The sequence below is a fragment of the Notolepis coatsorum genome, assembly GCF_963971535.1.
Source record: "Notolepis coatsorum genome assembly, chromosome: 18".
Taxonomy (NCBI): Eukaryota; Metazoa; Chordata; class Actinopteri; order Aulopiformes; family Paralepididae; genus Notolepis; species Notolepis coatsorum.
In genome coordinates, this window is record NC_140182.1 from 4,969,979 (window position 1) to 4,991,771 (window position 21,793).

The window sequence follows — 21,793 nt, forward strand, 5'->3', positions numbered from 1 at the left end:
ACACCCCCCCTATCTGACATCCAGGTCCCATAACGCCCCCTATCTGACATCCAGGTCCCATAACACCCCCTATCTGACATCCAGGTCCCTAACACCCCCCCTATCTGACATCCAGGTCCCATAACACCCCCTATCTGACATCCAGGTCCCATAACACCCCCCTATCTGACATCCAGGTCCCATAACAACCCCCCTATCTGACATCCAGGTCCCATAACACCCCCCTATCTGACGTCCATGTTCTATAACACCCCCCTATCTGACATCCAGGTCCCATAACACCCCCCTATCTGACATCCAGGTCCCATACACCCCCTATCTGACGTCCATGTTCCATAACGCCCCCTATCTGACGTCCAGGTCCCATAACACCCCCCTATCTGACGTCCTTGTTCTATAACACCCCCTATCTGAAGTCCTTGTTCTATACACCCCCCCTATCTGAAGTCCAGGTCCATAACACCCCCCCTATCTGACATCCAGGTCCCATAACACCCCCCTATCTGACGTCCAGGTCCCATAACGCCCCCCTATCTGACGTCGAGGTCATATAACACCCCCCTATCTGAAGTCCTTGTTCCATAACACCCCACTATCTGAAGTCCTTGTTCCATAACACCCGCCTATCTGAAGTCCTTGTTCCATAACACCCCCCTATCTGAAGTCCTTGTTCCATAACACCCCCCTATCTGACGTCCTTGTTCCATAACACCCCCCTATCTGAAGTCCTTGTTCCATAACGCCCCCTATCTGAAGTCCTTGTTCCATAACACCCCCCTATCTGAAGTCCTTGTTCCATAACACCCCCCTATCTGACGTCCTTGTTCCATAACACCCCCCTATCTGAGTCCTTGTTCCATAACACCCCCCCTATCTGACGTCCCTTGTTCCATAACACCCCCCTATCTGACGTCCTTGTTCCATAACACCCCCCCTATCTGAAGTCCTTGTTCCATAACACCCCCCCTATCTGACGTCCTTGTTCCATAACACCCCCCTATCTGACGTCCTTGTTCCATAACACCCCCCTATCTGACTCCAGGTCCCATAACACGCCCCTATCTGAGTCCATGTTCCATAACGCCCCCTATCTGAAGTCCTTGTTCCATAACACCCCCCTATCTGAAGTCCTTGTTCTATACCACCCCCCTATCTGACGTCCAGGTCCCATAACGCCCCCCTATCTGAAGTCCTTGTTCTATAACACCCCCCTATCTGAAGTCCTTGTTCTATAACACCCCCCTATCTGAAGTCCTTGTTCTATAACACCCCCTATCTGAAGTCCTTGTTCTATAACACCCCCCTATTGAAGTCCTTGTCTATAACACCCCCCTATCTAACATCCAGGTCCCATAACGCCAGGGATGGGTACCGTTCACATTTGAACCGATACGGTACCGGTACTGGTACCTGTGAATCAATACCGGTACCCAACGACGGTACCTTTTTTCTGTACTTTAGTCTAAAAATAATCCAAACTTCAAATAACTACACTTTCGACCGTTTTCGGCTTGCCATTGCCCCGACTGCTTTGTTGTTGAATCAAGTAAAATCCTAGGTAAGCGTATACTGTGCGTGCGAACGTTCACATCAAAAGAAATAAGGCTTAAAAAAAAAAAAAAAAAAAGTGTGTAAACCAAATATCACGTGAATCGATACTCGGTAGTAGCGACGTGTTTCGGTAAGTACCTTTAAAAGTACCAAATTCGGTACCCATCCCTACATAACACCCCCTATCTGACGTCGAGGTCATATAACGCCCCCTATCTGAAGTCCTTGTTCTATAAAACCCGCCTATCTGAAGTCCTTGTTCCATAACACCCCCCTCAACTCCAGACACTAAATGGGAATACAATTTTCAGCTTTCAAGTTATGATTATTTTCTGTTTATCGTTGGTATCTACGAAGTTCTCAGCCATTAATGTTTCCATTTGGCTCAGTTTGTTTGGTCAATTAAGTCTGTCGTGTGTTAAATGAAGCCTTCTAACAGCGGGTGGGGACCCAATCAAATCTTCATTATTGTGTTTTTATTTCTTCCTGGATTCAGACTTTTACTCATTTTACAACAAAGTGTGACATAAATAAATTAAACATTACAAAAAGTAAACCTTTTAAAAAAGTTACACTTGATATGGGATTTAGGTGTTTCTGTCTCTGATTGTGCTTCACTGCATTGTAGGCTCCTCTCTGGTTCCAGTAAAGTTGTCGTCCCGATATCAAAACAATGATGAATAAATAAAATTAACTAGCGCCCCCCTTTGAGCATCTCAACGCCCCCCTCCTTTCAACAATTCTGCGCTCTGCGCCCCCGGACACTTTCTGAACGCCCCACTGAGAGAAAGCCCAATTTAGATGAAACAACTCTCCAGAATTGCCTGGTCTAACTTCATCTAGAAACCAAGAGATCATACAACAGAACCCATCACTACTAAGTAAGCATGAAGGCCTAGGCAGTCGGACTGGGGAAATATGGTACAACAACAACAACATCAAGATTATATATATATATATATATATATATATATATATATATATATATATATATATATATATTAAGGCTGTCAAAGTTAACGCGGTATTAACGCCACTATTTTTTGTAACTCACAATTAACTTTTAAGATTTTTTTTTTTTTTTACTAGACTTCACTCAGGTGTATTATTGATGCTCTCATTGATACTATGTTTGTTTCTGAAGTGTGTGTGTGTGTGTGTGTGTGTGTGTGTGTGTGTGTGTGTGTGTGTGTGTGTGTGTGTGTGTGTGTGTGTGTGTGTGTGTGTGTGTGTGTGTGTGTGTGTGTGTGTGAGATATAGAGAGAGAGAGGGGGGTGAGAGAGATGAGGAAGGGGCAAGAGAGAAAGAGAGCTGGGAGAGTGTGTGTGTGAGCGAGAGGGGGGGGGGGGTGATTAATCAGCCCTTGTGTGGGTGAATGTAACAAGTTCCTAACGTTTTCTTTCCCCTATTATTTCATGCACACTTTATTCATTGTTTTAAATTATTATTTTCTTTTAAGTTATTTTGTGCATCACTCCGTTTTGAATTTGATGCAAATTTGCGATGCATGAGGGTCATCCTTTTGTGTTAAATGGCTGCATAAAGCAAGCATTTATTGACTCATGTTGATAACAGTATTAAAACTTTTTTTTTAATGCGATTAATTTGCGATTGACAGCACTAATATATATATATATCTCAATATTCTGAGGGACTTTTTTCTCCATCACGAGAATATCTGCTAATAGGTAATGGAAAATCACATTAGATAAACCAGTCGATGGCCATCATATTGTATAGCATCATATTGAACTATAATATTTGCTTTTTATTATCAATGTACACAACAACACCGTGTAATGATTCACGGTATAACGCCAAAAGCCACAATACAATATTTATCATTCGGGAAAAAAGGTCAATATTGATCCATTGCCTCTAGCCCTACTATGTCAAACAAACAGTAGTGAAAACATTTGTTTGTTTTACACAGCAATCGTATGACATAAGCCAGTGGCAGGAGTATTTAAATTCTCTAAGCTGTCTGGTTGATGACCTCGACTATACCCTGCTGAGATTCCAATGAGCATTAAGAGATATGCACAACAACAAGAGGGCGGATTAGGTGTGGGTCACTGAAAGTTTGGTCTTCGAGCTATAAACCTGCACAACAAGAGCATGTATTGTTCTGTACACAGCATAACTGGAACAACAGGAAGTAGGCTGAATTCAAGTCATTAGTCAACTTTTCTATTAAGCACACAGGGGCCAAGCCGAACTCCAAACCATTGTAAACATGTCCACTTTTACACAAAGTGTCAAATTGTGTCTGCCAATAACCATGCAACCTAGAGAGAGAGAGAGAGAGAGAGAGAGAGAGAGAGAGAGAGAGAGAGAGAGAGAGAGAGAGAGAGAGAGAAACAGACAGACAGAGAAGAGAGAGAGAAAGATAGATAGATAGATAGATAGATAGATAGATAGATAGATAGATAGATAGATAGATAGATAGATAGATAGATAGATAGATAGATAGATAGATAGATAGATAGATAGATAGATAGAGAAAGATAGAGAGAAAGAGACAGACAGAGAAGAGAGAGAGACAGACAGAGAAGAGAGAGAGAGAGAGAGAGAGAGAGAAAGGGAGAGAAAGGGAGAGAGAGAGAGACAGACAGACAGAGAAGAGGGAGAAGAGAAAGATAGATAGTAATCTAAATGTACAACGAAATGTTTGCAAGATAAAAATGACCCGTCCAAAGCTACACACAGTAGATGACAGTGACTCCGACTGTCTGTTTCTGATCATCTTACCAAGAGGAACTTCAGCGAGGCAGCAGCGCTGAAACCGGTCTGCTAGCTGGAAACATAATATCCTCCACGCTCCTCACAACACAACAGATGATTATTATTATAATAATAATAACTCTACGCTTGAGAGAGAGAGAGAGAGAAGCGAGCGTGTTACTACTAGCAGCCAGCCAGACAGAGAACGGGTCCAAACTGGGAAAGTGGAGCTGGTCTGGTCTCTCTCTCCCATTGTTCCCTCCCACTCTCCCCGCAGAGAGAGAGACACCCTCCAGACCTCCACCCCTCTCTTCCAGCTCGTTTAGTCTACATTATTATAATAATAATAATAATTACTTGTACCTGTATAGTTTAGATACAGTAAGAGTTAACATTGTAAATTGTATATTGCATAGTACTAGTGTATTTAAGAACCAGTTTCTCAGGAACCTAGCATGTCTTTTCTTTACCATGCATATCTTGTGTCTTATTATATCTATTTAATTTTTTCGATGCCTATTTTATTCTATTTGATTATTTAGTATTTTTTGCACAATCAATGCGGGCAACTGGTATGTATCATGTGACAAATAAACCTCTTGATTCTTGATTCTTACTTTTATTTATTTAGCAGCACCATTCATACAGATTGCAGCTCAACGTGCTTTACACAAAACTAAAGGATAAAAAAAAATTAAATAAATGATAAGGACATTCGAATTATATAAATAAAATAATAATAATAATAATAAAGACTGAAAAAAATTAAATAAGTTAAAATAATAAAATAGCAAAAATGAGACATTAAAAAACAACAGGAGTTTGTCCCTCCCAGTCCTCCGTTAGTTACCGTCAGACGGCATGTCTCCTCCCGGGCGGAGGCTCCCCTCCTGCGGCTCCGGTGGACGGACCTCCTCTCCTCCTCCTCCGTCTGCTGGAACCGGAGACCGTTAATGCCCCGCACCGCACGAATTTACCGGCATAAAAAAAACAATAACCATCCTTTCGTCGTCGAGGAGAATCCCGGGTGTAATAACTGTCGTCGTTCTCCCAACTGTCAACTAACTGCCGCCGTTAACTAACTTCCACGTGACACGTCGCGCGTGCAGATATGTTGACGGTTAGAAACCCCTTGTTTTCTGTTTTCCAACAGCAGCCGTTACTGCTTCTTCTTCGGGTACAGTGACTGTACCGTTTTTTATTATTATTATATTTTTTTTTGCAATAGTTTATCTCGTACCGTGTGTAAAGTACAGAATACGAAATAAGTGCTGGGAGGGAAAAAACAATAAAGGTGTAGTAAAAATACGGGAAAACGGGGCGATCAAAACAAAAAAAAGACACACAAATCCCATTCAGGAAATACGTCACGCTCACAATTATTGGCTTGTCTTGTCATGTTGTGTTAAGTTAATGTCTTGGGATGTCTTTTCATGTATTATTATTATTATTGTATGGTGATATGTTTTTGTTATGTTGGAAAAAATAAAATAAAAATATTTGATAAAAAAAAATAAAAAGGGAAATACGTCACGCTCCTCAGACTCCTCCTGCTGGGAGTATTGTACCACGCGCGTGCGATTTGTTTTACTGTATCCGCTGGTTAGGCGGGGCGCGTGACGCTCCGTGTTCATTGGTCGAACACTCCCGGGATACGCATGTGTACAAAACATTGCACCTCACGCGCGGTGTCTGTGTGTAGTGTACTACAGAGTAGGCCCAGCACGCGCTGTCTGCGCGCGCCACCTACCGGGTGACATGCGCACGTGCATAAACAATAATAGTCAAGCCAAGTCAAGTCTTTGATTGATTGAACATTTTATTTAACAGATTGCAGAATGGGTACAATACAGTACAGCTCAATACACACAATTGTTAAGGGGATGCAGACCAGAGAAAGACTTTCGTCTTGTTTACACCAGGGTCCCCCATTTTCAATTAATCATAACATGACATAGCCTACATGACATACAGATAGACAGTACTGCTACATCTCTATACATTTATGACATACCAGATTTACAAATACAGTACTGTTTGAGATACAAAAATAGTCTAAAAAAGAGAGTATATACATTTGACGTAGAAACTGTACATTGGAGGAGGTTGGGTAGGCGGGGTGGGGTTTGGTAGGTGGAGTGGGGGAAACTGTGAACTGTACAAGCAAAACTGTACATTGGAATATCGACAAAACCTTACTTGGTCCCAAGAAGAGGGTCTCGTGTATTATTGGGTTAGGACATTTACTGTACATTTACGGTGGCCAGTTTAGAATTGCAGTCTCCCGTAGGTGCTATTTGAGAGTGGTTTTAAAAGTGGGTAGTGATTCACACATTCATTTACAGCTGTGGGTAGGGCGTTCCACATTGATGTGGCATAATTGCGAAACGTGTTTAGTCCCTTGTTTGAGCCGAATTTGGGTTTAACATGATTTGTGGAGCTCCCTCTGGTGTTGTGGTCGTGGTATTCACTGACCTTTGGGAAGTATTTTGACATGTACATGGGTACCTTAGTGGTGTAGTGTATCTTGTAGACCAGGCCCATTGCAAGTTGCTGTACTCTGTCGTCTACTCTAAGCCATCCTAGGTAGTCAAAGTGGGCAGGGGTGAGGTGGGTTCTAAGAGTAAGGTCAAGTTCAAGTTTTCAAGTTTCTTTATTAGTTGTCATACAGAAGTACAGAATACTTTTATACAAAATGCTTCTATCTGTTACGCTCCAGAGACTGTGCTAGACAAAAATAGATAAGTATAAAATAAGTATAGCAAGTATAAAATAGAAGTCAAGTACGTGGACAAAAGTGTTCAGTATATACATATGTACAATGTACAATGCAGAGTAGAAGTAACTGAGTTACAATACAATATACTATACAGTGCAAAGCAGAAATGGGATGAGGTACAATTTAGGTACAATTTACAGTAATGTGTAATGAGGTATGGGTTGTAGTGCAAATTCTTTACCAATAAATATAAAGTGTGTTTAGGTGTTCTAAAGTGGGTGCTGCAGTGAGTTGTTTGTTTAAAGTGAGTGTGTGCGTGTGGATGTGTGTGCTGTGAGTGCATTTTATGGTTGTTACATAGTGTTATTGTCATTTAGCATTCTGATGGCCTGAGCCTGAGCTTCTTCTGAGTCTCTCTGTGCTTGCCATGAGACTCCGGTATCGCTTGCCTGACCGCAGCAGTTCAAAGAGGCAGTTGTTTGGGTGGCTGGAGTCTTTGATAATTCTCTTAGCCTTACCCATGCACTGCTTGTTGTAAATGTCCTGGAGGGTGGGAAGCCCCCCTCCAATTGTGCGTTCGGCTGAACGCGTCACTCTCTGTAGTCTGCTACGGTCTTGTGCGGTGCTATTCCCAAACCAGGAGGTGATATTGCCAGTCAGGATGCTCTCTATTGTGCATGAGTAGAAGTTCTTAAGGATCTTCTGACTGACTTGGAACTTCCTTAGGCGCCTGAGGAAGTAGAGGCGTTGCCGTGCCTTCTTCACAACACTGTCAATGTGTGTGGTCCATGTCAAGTCCTCGGATATGTGGACTCCGAGGTACTTGAAACTGTTCACTCTCTCAACCGGTGCCCCGTCGATGCTGAATGAATGAATGAATAAATGACTTTATTTGACAATATAAAAAATAAACATGTGACAGAAAGCACAGTCAAGATATACTGCCAAGGATGAAACACAAAAAAGCTCAGAGCTTATTTCCATTGTGGTCCTTGTAGGGGGGTAGGGGAGTGTGATGCTTAGACATGCATCATACAAAACATGACATCACAACACATCACATAGTAGTCCCTGACCCCCGACCTCCTGAAGTCCACAATCATCTCTTTTGTTTTGCTGACGTTCAGGGAGAGGCAGTTCTCCTGACACCACTGCGACAGATTCTCTACCTCTTCCAGGTAGGCCCTCTCGTCGTTGGCAGAGATCAGGCCCACCACTACTGTGTCATCAGCAAATTTGATGATTGTGTTGTTGTTCCGCTGTGCCACACAGTCATGTGTGTACAGGGAGTAGAGGAGGGGACTCAGAACACAGCCCTGGGGGGCCCCTATGTTGAGCGTGATGGATGAGGAGGTGCAGTTGCCTGCTCTCACCACCTGGGGTCTACCCATCAGGAAGTCCAAGACCCACTGGCAGAGGTCATAGTTCAAGCCCAGGTCCCTGAGCTTGGCTATGAGTTTGGAGGGGACTATGGTATTGAATGCTGAGCTGTAGTCGATGAACAGCATTCTCACATAGTTCCCCTGCCTCTTGTCCAGGTGTGATGCTGCTGTGTGCAGCACATGGGCTATGGCGTCCTCCGTGGACCTGTTGGGGCGATATGCAAATTGCAGGGGGTCCAGGTTGATGGGGAGGGAGGAACAGATGTAGCCCTTCACTAGCTTCTCAAAGAACTTCATGGCTATGGAGGTGAGAGCTACAGGGCGGTAGTCGTTGAGGCAAGCAGGCGTAGATTTTTTGGGTACAGGGATGATAGTGGACTTCTTCAGACAGGTGGGGTCAAGCAGTAGTCTGACCAGTTTGTTTTGTGATGTTTGTAATCTTGTTTTTAGTGCCTTTGAGGTGCTTTGGTACCATGAGGTGCAAGCATAGTCGTAGTACCCTTGAATGAGTGCTCCTGCCAGAGTCTTCAGGGTATTCTTGTTTACCAGAGAGGAGATCCGGTACAAGAATCTAGTTCGTTGGTTGACTTTTTTGATTACATTGGATGCCATTTTGTCACAGGAAAGATTTGCCTCTAGGATGGAACCTAGGTATGTAATTTCATCTTTCCTTGTGACAATATTGTCACCCACTGTAACCAAGAAGCCGTCGGTCTTGCTGAGTTTGTTATTTGATCCGAAGAGAATGGACTCTGTTTTACCCAGGTGTAATGAAAGTTTGTTATCAGCGAGCCAGGGGCAAATTCTGCCGAGTTCTGAGCTGAGGGTTTTTTCAACCTGTAACTTGTTCTTGTCAGAGACCAGCAGGGCTGAGTCGTCCGCAAACAAGAACAAGTTGCAGTCACAAGCTGACGACATGTCATTTGCATAAATTAGGAACAGTAGCGGTCCTAGTATGCTTCCTTGTGGAACACCACAGCTCACTGTGAGGGGGGGGGAGGGGGGGCGGGGGGGGGGATACCGTTTACCTCCACCATCTGTTCCCTCCCCTCAAGGTAGGATTGCATCCAGCTCACTGATAGACTATCAAAACCAATTGCAATACAGTGTTAAGCTACAGATGAGGCACTGGGTCTTATATACACTACTATACAATACTATACTATACAATATACAGTTATACTATATATCCTTATGCTATCTTGCTATATCCATCTATTACAAGAACCACCCCCGTTCTTTATTATTTCTTTATTATTTTTATTTTTTATAAAGTAAAGTGACCTTTTCATTTTGTAAAGTGACCGTTTGATGTGAGTGTGTGCAGCATGTGTGTGTGTTCATGCTAAAGTGACTGTTAGTGTGTGAGCGTATACAGTGTGTGTTGTGTGTGTGTGTTGTGTGCTTGTGTGTGGAGAGTTCAGTGTTCAAGACTCTGATGGCCTGGGGGAAGAAGCTGAGCCGAAGTCTCTCTGTCCTAGTTGCTGGTGTGCGCAGGCGTTTGCCTGACCGCAGCAGCTTGAACAGGCTGTTGTTGGGGTGGTGAGGGTCTTTCATTATTCTGCAGGCTCTGGATTTGCACCTCTTGTTATATAAGTCCTGCAGGGGTGGTAGTGCAATACCCGTAGTCAGGGGCGTAGCTGGGGGGGGGTAGCTTAGGATGATTCCAAGGGCCCAGCACTGAGGCCCCCCCCCCCCCCCCCCACAAAAAAATTTTTTTCTTTTTTTACTAGACATCACTCAGGTGTATTATTGATGCTCTCATTGATACTATGTTTGTTTCTGAAGTGTGTGTGTGTGTGTGTGTGTGTGTGTGTGTGTGTGTGTGTGTGTGTGTGTGAGAGAGATATATATAGAGAGAGGGGGGGCTTTGGTAGACTATTGCATTGGTCCATTCATTGAAGATGAACGCAATGCGACATCCTTTACTAGGCTCACCCACCAACAGTGCAGGTGCTGAACTGCTGATCCGAATGTATAGGTAAAAACCATATTATGCGTTTTCATCAATAAAAAAATGGGCAAAAAAAATTCCGCTCGCGCGCTGACGCGCGCTCGCATTCACTGGGGGCCTACAAATACATTCTTTCATGGGGCCCAGAATCGGGAGCTAGACCCCTGCCCGTAGTACGCTCAGCTGAGCGCACCACTCTCTGTAGGGCCTTCTTGTCCTGTGCCGTGCTGTTTCCATACCAGGCAGTGATGTTTCCAGTCAAGATGCTCTCTACAGCTCCGGAGTAGAAGGACTGGAGTATCTTCCCCGATACTCTGAACTTCCTTAACTGTCTCAGGTGGTAGAGGCGCTGCTTCGCCTTCTTTACGACTGAGTCTATGTGTGTTGTCCATGTCAGATCCTCTGCGATGTGGACCCCCAGGTACTTAAAGCTGCTCACCCTGTCCACGGTAGCCCTGTTTATCCACAGTGGTGTGTGTGTCCCCTTCTGTGTTCCCCTCAAATACACGATCAGCCCCTTGGTTTTACCTATGTTCAGAAGCAGGCTGTTGTCCTGACACCAGCGTTCCAGTACCTCAACCTCCTCCCGGTAGGCCTTCTCGTCGTTGTCAGAGATCAGTCCCACCACCACTGTGTCGTCCGCAAACTTCACTATGGAGTTGGAGCTGAACCTGGCCACACAGTCATGTGTGTAGAGTGAATACAGCAGGGGGCTCAGCCCTGGGGGGACCCGATACTCAGGGTGATGGTGTTGGAGGTCTGACCCCCCACCCTGACTGCCTGAGGCCTCTCACTCAGAAAGTCCAATATCCAGGCGCTCAGAGCGGAGCTCAAACCCAGCTCGATCAGCTTGTCCACCAGTCTGGTGGGGACTATGGTGTTGAACGCTGAGCTATAGTCAATGAACAACAGTCTCACATAGCCCCCCTTCTGGCTGTCTAGGTGAGAGAGGGTGTATAATATATATAATATAATAATGTATAATAATAATAATAATAATAATAATAATAATAATAATAATAATAATAATAATAATAATAATAATAATAATAATAATAATAATAATAATAATAATAATAATAATAATAATAATAATAAATTGAATTTGTATTGCACTTTTTGTTCGCTGGGATCCCAAAGTGCTACAGGGTTAAAATAAAATAAATAAAAAAAAAGTAGTAAAAAATTAAGATTAAAATAGAACATAGTTAAAAAAAAGTAAGAAAATTAAAAACAACAGCACAAGAAAATAAAATAATAATAATATGACATAGATAGGTTTTCAGGCACAACACGTCACTCCCAACACCGGGCAACAGAGGGCGCCACAACGCAGTGTTTTTCATTTGACTCGCATACTTGTGACTAACCCCGTGACTAACCCCAGCCCGCTTCCCTTATCACGGACCAAAGTTATCCCGGAATAAGGACAGCACGCATGTGCCGTCAACCCGGATGTAGATTTATTATTATTCCACTGGTTCTATCTCCATTCCCCCCATTTTATTATCACCCGACAAATAGGCGTTTAATCGTGATGATGTGGAACACATCTCGGCTCGGCGACGTGCCAAACGGGGCTCTGCCGTGCTGCTGGTTCTGAACCGGTCCAACCCGGGATAACGTTTTAAAAGAGATTTTTATTTTGTGTTGTAGATGATTTTTCTTCTCCTCCAAGACGACAAGCCGCCCCGCCGATAAGAGACCTTCACTTTTCCACTTGAGGTGAGGTGGACCGCATGTTATTGTTGACCGTTATTGGGATGCATATTGATAATAAATACATCGATAGTAGTAGTGTACAATACATTCTAGTCAAACGACCACTGCTGCACTTCCGCGTTACATGGAGCTCGTGATGAGGGGGAGGGGGGAACACATTCTAGTCAGATCACTGCTGCACTTCCGCGTTACATGGAGCTCGTGATGAGGGGGTACATTCTAGTCAGACCACTGTACTTCCGCGTTACATGGAGCTCGTGATGAGGGGGTACATTCTAGTCGGACCACTGTACTTCCGCGTTACATGGAGCTCGTGATGAGGGGGTACATTCTAGTCAGACCACTGCTGCACTTCCGCGTTACATGGAGCTCGTGATGAGGGGGGGAATGGGGAGAGCGGGGGGGGGGGGGGGGGGGGGGGGGGGGTACAATGAATGAATGTTGATTAGAGAGCCGTGACGTTAAAAGTAAGTGGTTGTTGTAGTAGCTACAGCTACTTTGGGATGCATATTGATAATAAATACATCGATGATAGTAGTACATTATATTTTTTTGTATCACAAACAGTACTGTGACTATCTGTATGTCATGTATGTCATATATATCACTATGAATTGAAAATGGGGGACCCTGATGTAAACAAGACGAAAGTCTTTCTCTGGTCTGCATCCCCTTAACAATTGTGTGTACTGTATTGTACCCATTCTGCAATCTGTTAATAAAGTTTTCAATCAATCAATCAATCAATCAATAGGGGGGGGGGGGGGTACAATGAATGAATGTTGATTAGAGAGCCTTGACGTAATAAGTGGTTGTAGCTACAGCTACGTTGTATACAAATGTTATATAATTATATTGTGTGTGCTTCTATTTTAATTTAGTTTATATTCCATTTTATTTTATTCCACCATTTTATTGCATTATTTATCTGTCCGTTTTGTTGCACCGACCAAACGACCAAATAAAAATGCCTTGTGTGTGTGAAATGAAAAAACTACTTGGCGACAATAATAAAGACCTTTCTGATTCTGATATTAATATCTCATTATAGATACGTCCGGTAACGGTAACTAACGCGGAAGTGTGTTTGGTTTCATTGAAAGTGGCTTACAACAAAATGGACTTCCGCGGTCGGCGTCACGAGCGCGGAAGCAACTGGACCGACCCGGAGATCGTGGAGCTGCTCCAGGTACTAATATATACCTGTATGTCATGTTGTATGTCCCTATGCCATAAATGTATATAATCCTTTTTACATATCTGTAGATACTACATCTATATCTGTACATATCCCTTACCTACTCTTATTAGTATTGAACTAGTGTTGAACCACTATGAATTGAAAATGAGGGACCCTGATGTAAACAACCGTATGTATATATTTTCTCCCACCCACCCACCCACCCCCTCCTAATAGACAGTCTCCTCCCCATCATATATTTTCTCCCACCCGCCCACCCACCCCCTCCTAATAGACAGTCTCCTCCCCATCATATATTTTTTCCCACCCGCCCACCCACCCCCTCCTAATAGACAGTCTCCTCCCCATCATATGTATATATTTTCTCCCACCCACCCCCTCCTAATAGACAGTCTCCTCCCCATCATATGTATATATTTCCACCCACCCACCCACCACCTCCTAATAGACAATCTCCTCCCCATCATATGTATATATTTTCTGTTAGGATCTCTGGGTAACAGTACTGTATATTTGCATATCGTATATGTCACAAATGTAACTACTATATACCTGTATGTCATGTATGTTATGTTGTGCAGGCATGCGTTGCTCATTGGACGACTGGTTGCACTATGTTTTAACGACGCCACGTGCACGCGCGCTCCTGCGCTTGCGCATAAATGTTCCCTCGCACACACAGACTAAAGACTAGAGCCTAATTGCCTCTACGAATGGAATGTAACGCATTTCATTCACAAGTTTTGTGTGAATGTATCTGAGAACGTATTTTGAACACACCTGGACGACCGGCCGTATTATTGTTATGCAAAGTAGTACTTAGCGACTTGGCGCATCAGTCGAGTGCAGCGCATTCCCGCGTGTGCACGCGCGCGCACATCCGTGCATGTGGCGTGCGCGTGCTTCTGCTCACAGACTGGTCGCACGGCGTGCAACCCCCGTCCCATGAGCAACGCATGCCTGATGTTGTGTGTATGTCATAGGGCTGACCCCTATTGGTCGATTAGTCGACTAATCGGTCGAAAGGAGCCGTAGTCGACTGGCCAACCTCTTAGTCAAATATATATATATATATATATATATATATATATATATATATATATATATATATATAACTTTTTTTTTTTATATATAATATATATATATATATATTTTTTTGTATCATTCTTTCCAAAAGAAAAGAGGCCTAGACGCGTGGCTAACGCTAATGGCACGCATACCAGAGGCTAACTGCCTAAGAAAACAGGCACAGAGGCACTGAAAGAGGATTTCACCCGTCTAATGAACACACTAGACTAGACAAATATCAAGATGTATCCATCAGTGGACCAATTGCATGCTTTTGCAGAGGACAAGAAGCCTTCAGTCGACTCCTTCAGACATTAAGCACCCCCACAGCCCAAATGGAATGATAAAAAAAATATATATACTTTTTTTTTTTAGTCTACCAATAGTCGACTAACAGCTAATTTTGGCCAATCATAGTCGACCATCCAAATCCTTAGTCGGGGACAGCGTGCGCGTGCTTCTGCTCACAGACTGGTCGCACGGCGTGCAACCCCCGTCCCATGAGCAACGCATGCCTGATGTTGTGAGTATGTCATAAATGTCTAGGGTTCTTTGAGGTGCAGGTCAAAACAGGTCACAGCTTATTTCGCAGGAGAGATTTATTTCTTTTTTGAAAATGTCAATTTTTTTTCATACTATTCACATTTTCAGTTGACTTGATACAGTTTAATTTAGTTGCTGTACTCTAACTAGGGTATTAATTAACTAAGTAAAAAGTTAGGAACCGGTTCCTATTAGAACCGGTTTTCGGTGCCCAACCCTATAAATGTCACTATGAATTGAAAATGGGGGATCCTGATGTAAACGAGACAAACGTCTTTTCTCTGGTCTGCATCCCCTTAACAATTGTGTGTATTGAGCCGTACTGTATTGTACCCCATTCTGTAATCTGTTAAATAAAGTTTTCACTCATTCATTCCCTCCAGCTGTGGTCCGATGAGACGGTGCAGATCGAGCTGGAGAGTTCGCTGCGGAACCAGCGCGTGTTCGACCGCATAGCCAACGTGCTGCGCGAGAAGGGCATCTATCGCACCGGCGACCAGTGCCGCGAGAAGATCAAGAAGATGAAGCTGGAGTACCGCAGGATCAAGGACAACCACAAGCTGCGCTCGTGGAAGTTCTACGACGTGATGGACCGGGTGCTGGCGAACCGACCCGCCATCACCTACTGCTCCCTGGGTGGCGCCGTCATCGCCCAGCAGGTCATTCTCATTTCATTTCATTTAATTTTTTGTTTCGCACATGCTAGTGTATTACACAGTACATTACAAATTCCTATAATTCATTTAGTTTATTATTATAATCAAATACACCCATAAGCGAAAAGGAGCAGGAAGAAGAATACATTCTTATTAATACCTGCCCCCTATCCAATTAAATAAAGTAAATTTGATGGTCGGCGCATACAACCACTACTTGCACTAAAGTGCAAATTTAAACAAATCCAAAACAAAACTAGAACAAAAACGAGCAACAAATGAACATCAAACATGTAGAAAAGCAAAAGATAAGCAAAAGATAATGCCAGAGTCTAATCCTTTTCGTAGTCTTCATATTGTCTAATTATTTTCATCTTATAACATTTTTTAAATTGATACATATTTTTACATCCCTTTAGATCATTGTGGAGAGAATTCCACATTTGTATTCCAATCACACATCTGCTTCTGAGTGGTCCGTGCTGCAAACTGATGTTTAAAATCTAATGTCCTCCTGCTATCCCCACTTTCTGAACTGCATACAAACTTCTTCTGTAAATCAACTGGCAGCGAATAGCTTTTTGCCCTAAACATAAATAATAACATCTGTAGTTTCACTAATCTCTTCAAGTTTCAATACCCGCGATCTGATAAATTGACTAGATTCTAATATATTGTACATTATTGTACATACCTTGCAGTCATGTCAAAGTCAAAGTTACGTTTATTGTCATTTTATGTCAAAATAAGAAACCTAGTCTAATTCAGTAAAACTGATCCAATTCAATAAGATAATAATGCCAACCTGCTCATCGGGAGCAATTAGGGGTTAAGTGTCTCGCTCAAGGACACATCGACACGCTGCCCGGGGAGGAGCGGGAATCGAACCTGGGAACCTCCGGATTGCCAGACGACTGCTCTACCTCCTGAGCCACTGTGTGGCCCCTTTTTTTTTTTTTTTTTTTTTTCACTTTTTTGTTTATTATACTTTTTTGAGGACATAGAAATTATAAATATATGTCTGTATATATACATTATTGTATTGTCATTGTCCACATAGAACAGATAACAACATTAAACAGAAGAAAATAAAATAAAAAAATAAAAAACAAGAAAAAATAAAACGGAGTTCAAAAGTAAATAATAATACAAACAAACACTGACTTGGTCGCCCGACAGTCGTCTCAAACGTATATACATAGTATATCAAATATATAGCACATGTTTAGGTACCCAAATATGCTTCTCCAATGTATATCCGGTATATCAAATAACTCACGTTGAATTAACGTTCACACAGATGAATACCAACAAGCAGCATACAAATTGTTATTCTGGAATAGTATGGAACTGTACATCATCCACAAGTACAAGGAATGAACCCCACGTTTTCTTGAACATAGATGAAGAACCTCTCGGAGTGCATCTTATCTTTTCAAGTTTGATAAAGTATAGTATGTCTCTAATCCAGTGAAGGTGAGTGGGGGGAGCAGCGGACTTCCATTTAAACAGAATCAGCCGCCTGGCCAGTAGAGTGGTAAATGCCACAACGTGTGCTTTGTGCTTTGAAAGTGATAACATAGGTGGGGAGTATCCAAAAAGCGCTGTGTGGCCCCTTGACATGGAAGCGCGAGACACGGCACTCGGGTCTCAGTTACAGCCATGTGACGCTAGATATACACTAAACAAATCAATAAAACACTGATCCTCACGATGACAGACATACAAACCCATTCAACACAAACCCAGTAGAAAAAAACAATCATTCAACAAAAAACGGTCAATAAAAACAGTGAATTGATTCAGTCGGTACCAAGCTAATCCAAAATAAGAAACCTAGTCTAATTCAGTAAAACTGATCCAATTCAATAAGACCAATACACGATTAAATGTATATTGTGTCTTTTGTTGTTTATATTGTCTATATCTTTTTTTTAATACACACCCGTGGAAATGAGGGGAAACGTCATTTCAACTTTCTCTATGTCTTAAAGTTGCACAATAGAAAATGGACAATAAAGTTGTCCTTGACAGGGGCGGCTACGTGGCGTAGTGGGCAAGGCGCTCGCCACGAATGCAGAGACGCTGGGCTCGCGCTCCACATTGCTTTCAGTTTAGCTGGTCGTTCATACTAATACACATTGGCCGTATTAGGGGGTGGGAAACTGATGGGTGGGGGCAGCGTGAGCCTCCCACGCGTTACTCCTCGCCACTGAGAGATCGAGCCGCGCAGGTGAAAAGATGCGACTGCTGTTACCTCAAGTACCGGAGGGGACTTGTGCTATGTATGACTTAGTCCACATTGCAGCCGGCTTGTGGGAGGCAAGAAACAGCGTTCGAGACAGGGGAGGGTTGAATTGGATGATACGAAATTGGGATGGGAGAAAATATAGAAAAAATGGGAGAAAAAGTGGATAAAAAAAAAAAAGTTGTCCATGACAGGTGTTCCAGACCCCTGGTGGCCCGGAGGCGTACCTGCAGCACGGAGTGCCGCCGACGCCTCTGCCTCCCGGTAGCTTCGGCCCCGTCTCGGCGGGCGGCTTCCTCTTCGGTCACCCGGTGCTGCGGCCGGGCGGCGACCTGCTGGACATCAAGTGTGAGGAGGACGTGGAGGACGCGGGGGACGGCACGCCGCTGCACCCGGGCATGGCGGTGCCCCCCCCAGAGATGTACTACGGCTCCGGGGACGAGCAGGACACCGACGGGGGCCAGTCTGTCCAGGAGCGGGAGGACGCGGCGGGGGGGCGGGGAGAGGCGGGCTCGGCCAACGCCAGGATGTCCCCCTCAGGTAATATCTCTGTCTAGACCAGGATGTCCCCCTCAGGTAATATCTCTGTCTAGACCAGGATGTCCCCCTCAGGTAATATCTCTGTCTAGACCAGGATGTCCCCCTCAGGTAATATCTCTGTCTAGACCAGGATGTCCCCCTCAGGTAATATCTCTGTCTAGACCGGCGCGCACACGAGGTAATCCGGAGGTTCCCGGGTTCGATTCCCGCTCCTCCCGGGCAGCGCGTCGATGTGTCCTTGAGCGAGACACTTAACCCCTAACTGCTCCCGATATATATATATATATTAGTATAAGAGTTGTAGTATTAATATGTACAGTGACACAGGTATAAAGACACCATGGCAGCCAGCAGTGTAACTAGTAACAGTAGGGATATGTACAGATATATAGATATAGTATAAGAGTTGTAGTATTAATATGTACAGTGACACAGGTATAAAGACACCATGGCAGCCAGCAGTGTAACTAGTAACAGTAGGGATATGTACAGAGATATAGATATAGTGTTAGAGATTTTTACCGTGCCTCAAACAAGCACTATAACCAAAAGTTAAGAACAACACAACACAAGAGTTTTAGCTTACAAGCTGCAGCAGGGAGTGTCTCGCTCAGAGTACACTGAAGAACACTTCCTGTCACAGTGGTTTTATTGACACAGAATGAGACAGAGACAAAGGAGACATCATGTGACAAAAGAGGCGCCACACATATATATATATATATATATATACTTGGTTCAGCTGACATGAGTAAAAGACATGTTGCTCCTAGCGAGGATGTCTGCATATCTCCACAGAGATGGTTAACAGGAAATGGCCCACTGAAAGAGGCCCAGAGGAACTTCCTGTTTTCTCAGAGGTGGATAAAGCAGAAGTGCTTATCCTTGAGAGAGACATGTCAGACACACAGAGTGAATCTTATCGAACATTAGTTATTCAGACATTGCAGATAAAAGAATACATAGAGTTAAACATAATATCTTTAACATATAGTATAAGAGTTGTAGTATTAATATGTACAGTGACCCAGGTATAAAGAGTGTAACTAGTAACAGTAGTTGCTAACGGCTCTCTCTCCTCATTCTCACACCTCCAGACTTCAGCGACCTGAACATGGCCGGTTCCGCGGCCGGCTCCGCGGCCACTACCCTGGCGGGGGCCGGCCACGCGCAGGAGGACCCGGCCGCCGCTCAGCCCCCCGGTAAGGAGGGGGTGCGCGCCGCCGCCCTGCCCGCCGCGAGGCAGAGGAAGCGGCGACGGGCCGGACGAGGCTCGGGGGGGGCCGGCTGCGGGGGCCACCACCACGGGGGTCTCGACAAGGCGCTCATCAAGTTCCTGAGCTGGCAGCAGTCGGCGGAGGAGCGCCTGCTGTCCCTGGAGGAGGCGCGGCTGGAGCGCGAGGCGCTGGCGGAGGAGAGGCGGGAGCAGCAGGAGGAGCGACGGGCGGAGCAGGAGCGCCAACACGAGCTCCGTCTGGTCAGCGTGTTCGCCGGGGCTCTGGCGGCCGTCCGACAGGCCTCCCCCCCCGCCGCCCCCCCGGCCTCCTCCTCCTCCGCGACGACGACGACGACGACGACTCCTAGCGACCAGTCCGTCTCGCCCGTGACCCTCCTAAAGGTCGCCTCTGCCTCGGCCACCCTGCCCGAGCCGACTCCCGAAGCCCTGGACGCGCGAGCCGCTTCCACCGCGGACGCAGAGAAATCCACACCACCCCCCCCGCCGGACCGTGAGGCGCCTCGCACGCCGGCCACGCCCAGAGACGCGGAGACGCCGGACCGTGAGGCGCCTCGCACGCCGGCCACGCAGAGGGGCGCGGAGACACCGGACCGTGAGGCGCCTCGCACGCCGGCCACGCAGAGGGGCGCGGAGACACCGGACCGCGAGGCGCCTCGCACGCCGGCCACGCTGAGGGGCGCGGACACACCGGGCCACAGCGTCTACCTCTCCACCAGAGACACACCGGGCCACAGCGTCTACCTCTCCACCAGAGACACACCGGGCCACAGCGTCTACCTCTCCACCAGAGACACACCGGGCCACAGCGTCTACCTCTCCACCAGGGGGAACAGCATCCGGCAGCATCAAGGCATCCTCCAGGAGGGATACACCCAGTACCACGCAGACAAGTACCACGACACGGACAACCCAGAGGTGAGCGTGTGGAACAGGGGTGCCTCTCGCGTCGGAGTGAGATGTTCCTTCTGTTGATCCACCTCGTGGGGACATTCGGAGCGTCGTCATAGCGCCATGGGGCAGGGGGGAGGGGAGGTACAGGTATGGGCGGGGTAATGGTAGAAAGACATAAATATGGGCGATCAAATTTGATCTGAATATAAAGATATGAGAACAATAAACGGGTGCAGATGAGGGTCTGTGTGCCCTATCGGTTATATTATACGTTACAATAAATATAGGCAATAAAGAATTTGTATCTGAATATATATACTATGAGTAAGAGACAAAGTAAACGGTATACACAAGGTACCCCAAACTGAATAGGAATGGGCTCATGTAAGGAATAAAGGGTAGTGTTGGTAGACAGAGATGGACTTTTAATTTAATTTCAAACTGTTGTTTAAACTCGAAAGGAAACTGTGGTCACGTCCAGTATACATACAGAAATAATAAGAGAAAAAAAGCATATAAAATCATAACAAAGAGACAACAAGACGAGGCAAAGAGCAAGGATAACAAATCGTATACATGAAAAAATTAACTCTTTTTTTTACATGTTGGTCGAGAGATAGTGACTGTCAAATGAGCCATAGTATTGTCTCCATAGCTATACTATAGAATGTAGATATAGCTCTGCAAACATCGTGACGCACGGTGAAAATGCCTATCTTTTAAAGCGTGGCCCATTGACTACACAGGGATGGGGATAATCGCTGGCGCTGAATGAGTTAAAACACGTACAACTTGACTGACAAAGGTCGGAGGTCAAGGTGTTAAACTCACTGCGACAGAGGGGAGAATCTCAAGCTCTAAGGACCGTTGGAGTTCATTCCGTGAGCTAGAGGGGCATCGCAGCGACATGCAGAGTCACCCTGTTCAGAGTAGGGATGCACCGATCCGACTTTTTCAGTCCCGATACCGATACCTGGGTTTGGGTATCGGCCAATACCGATACCGATCCGATACCCATTGTCTTTTTTCTCTCCAAAAAAGGTAAAAAAAAAAGAAAATGTATCCACGTTTAAAAAAATATATATATTCAAATATATTTTGTTTTTAAGAATTGTAAAGGATCACAAGTGTGTCCTTGATTTGTTGTAAACAAAGACAGAAAATAAACCTCATTCATTCAATTAATAAACTGTACGCCTCACTGTCACTGTGTGGAAGAGACTGGGATCATTCTTTTGTGCAACAAGGCAACATCAGGCTCGACTCAAAACATTACTTTCCTAACTTAGTGAAACTAAATGTAACAAATTAACATGGATATAAATGTACTGAATGGTTATTTCTTATTTTATTTCTT

At 44.6% G+C, this 21,793-nt stretch overlaps 1 protein-coding gene across 1 annotated transcript in view; it reads left to right on the forward strand.

Moving 5' to 3' along the window:
* Positions 1-13,169: 13,169 nt before the first annotated feature.
* accs (1-aminocyclopropane-1-carboxylate synthase homolog (Arabidopsis)(non-functional)) overlaps positions 13,170-21,793 on the forward strand; it is a gene marked incomplete at its 5' end in the record, with an annotated part of 56,511 nt that continues 47,887 nt past the window's right edge. Inside the window, 4 exons of the mRNA XM_084334493.1 lie at positions 13,170-13,241; positions 15,248-15,523; positions 17,963-18,308; positions 19,406-20,460. Of these exons, the coding sequence (XP_084190619.1) occupies positions 13,170-13,241; positions 15,248-15,523; positions 17,963-18,308; positions 19,406-20,460 (1,749 nt within the window). The remainder of the gene's footprint in view (positions 13,242-15,247; positions 15,524-17,962; positions 18,309-19,405; positions 20,461-21,793) is intronic.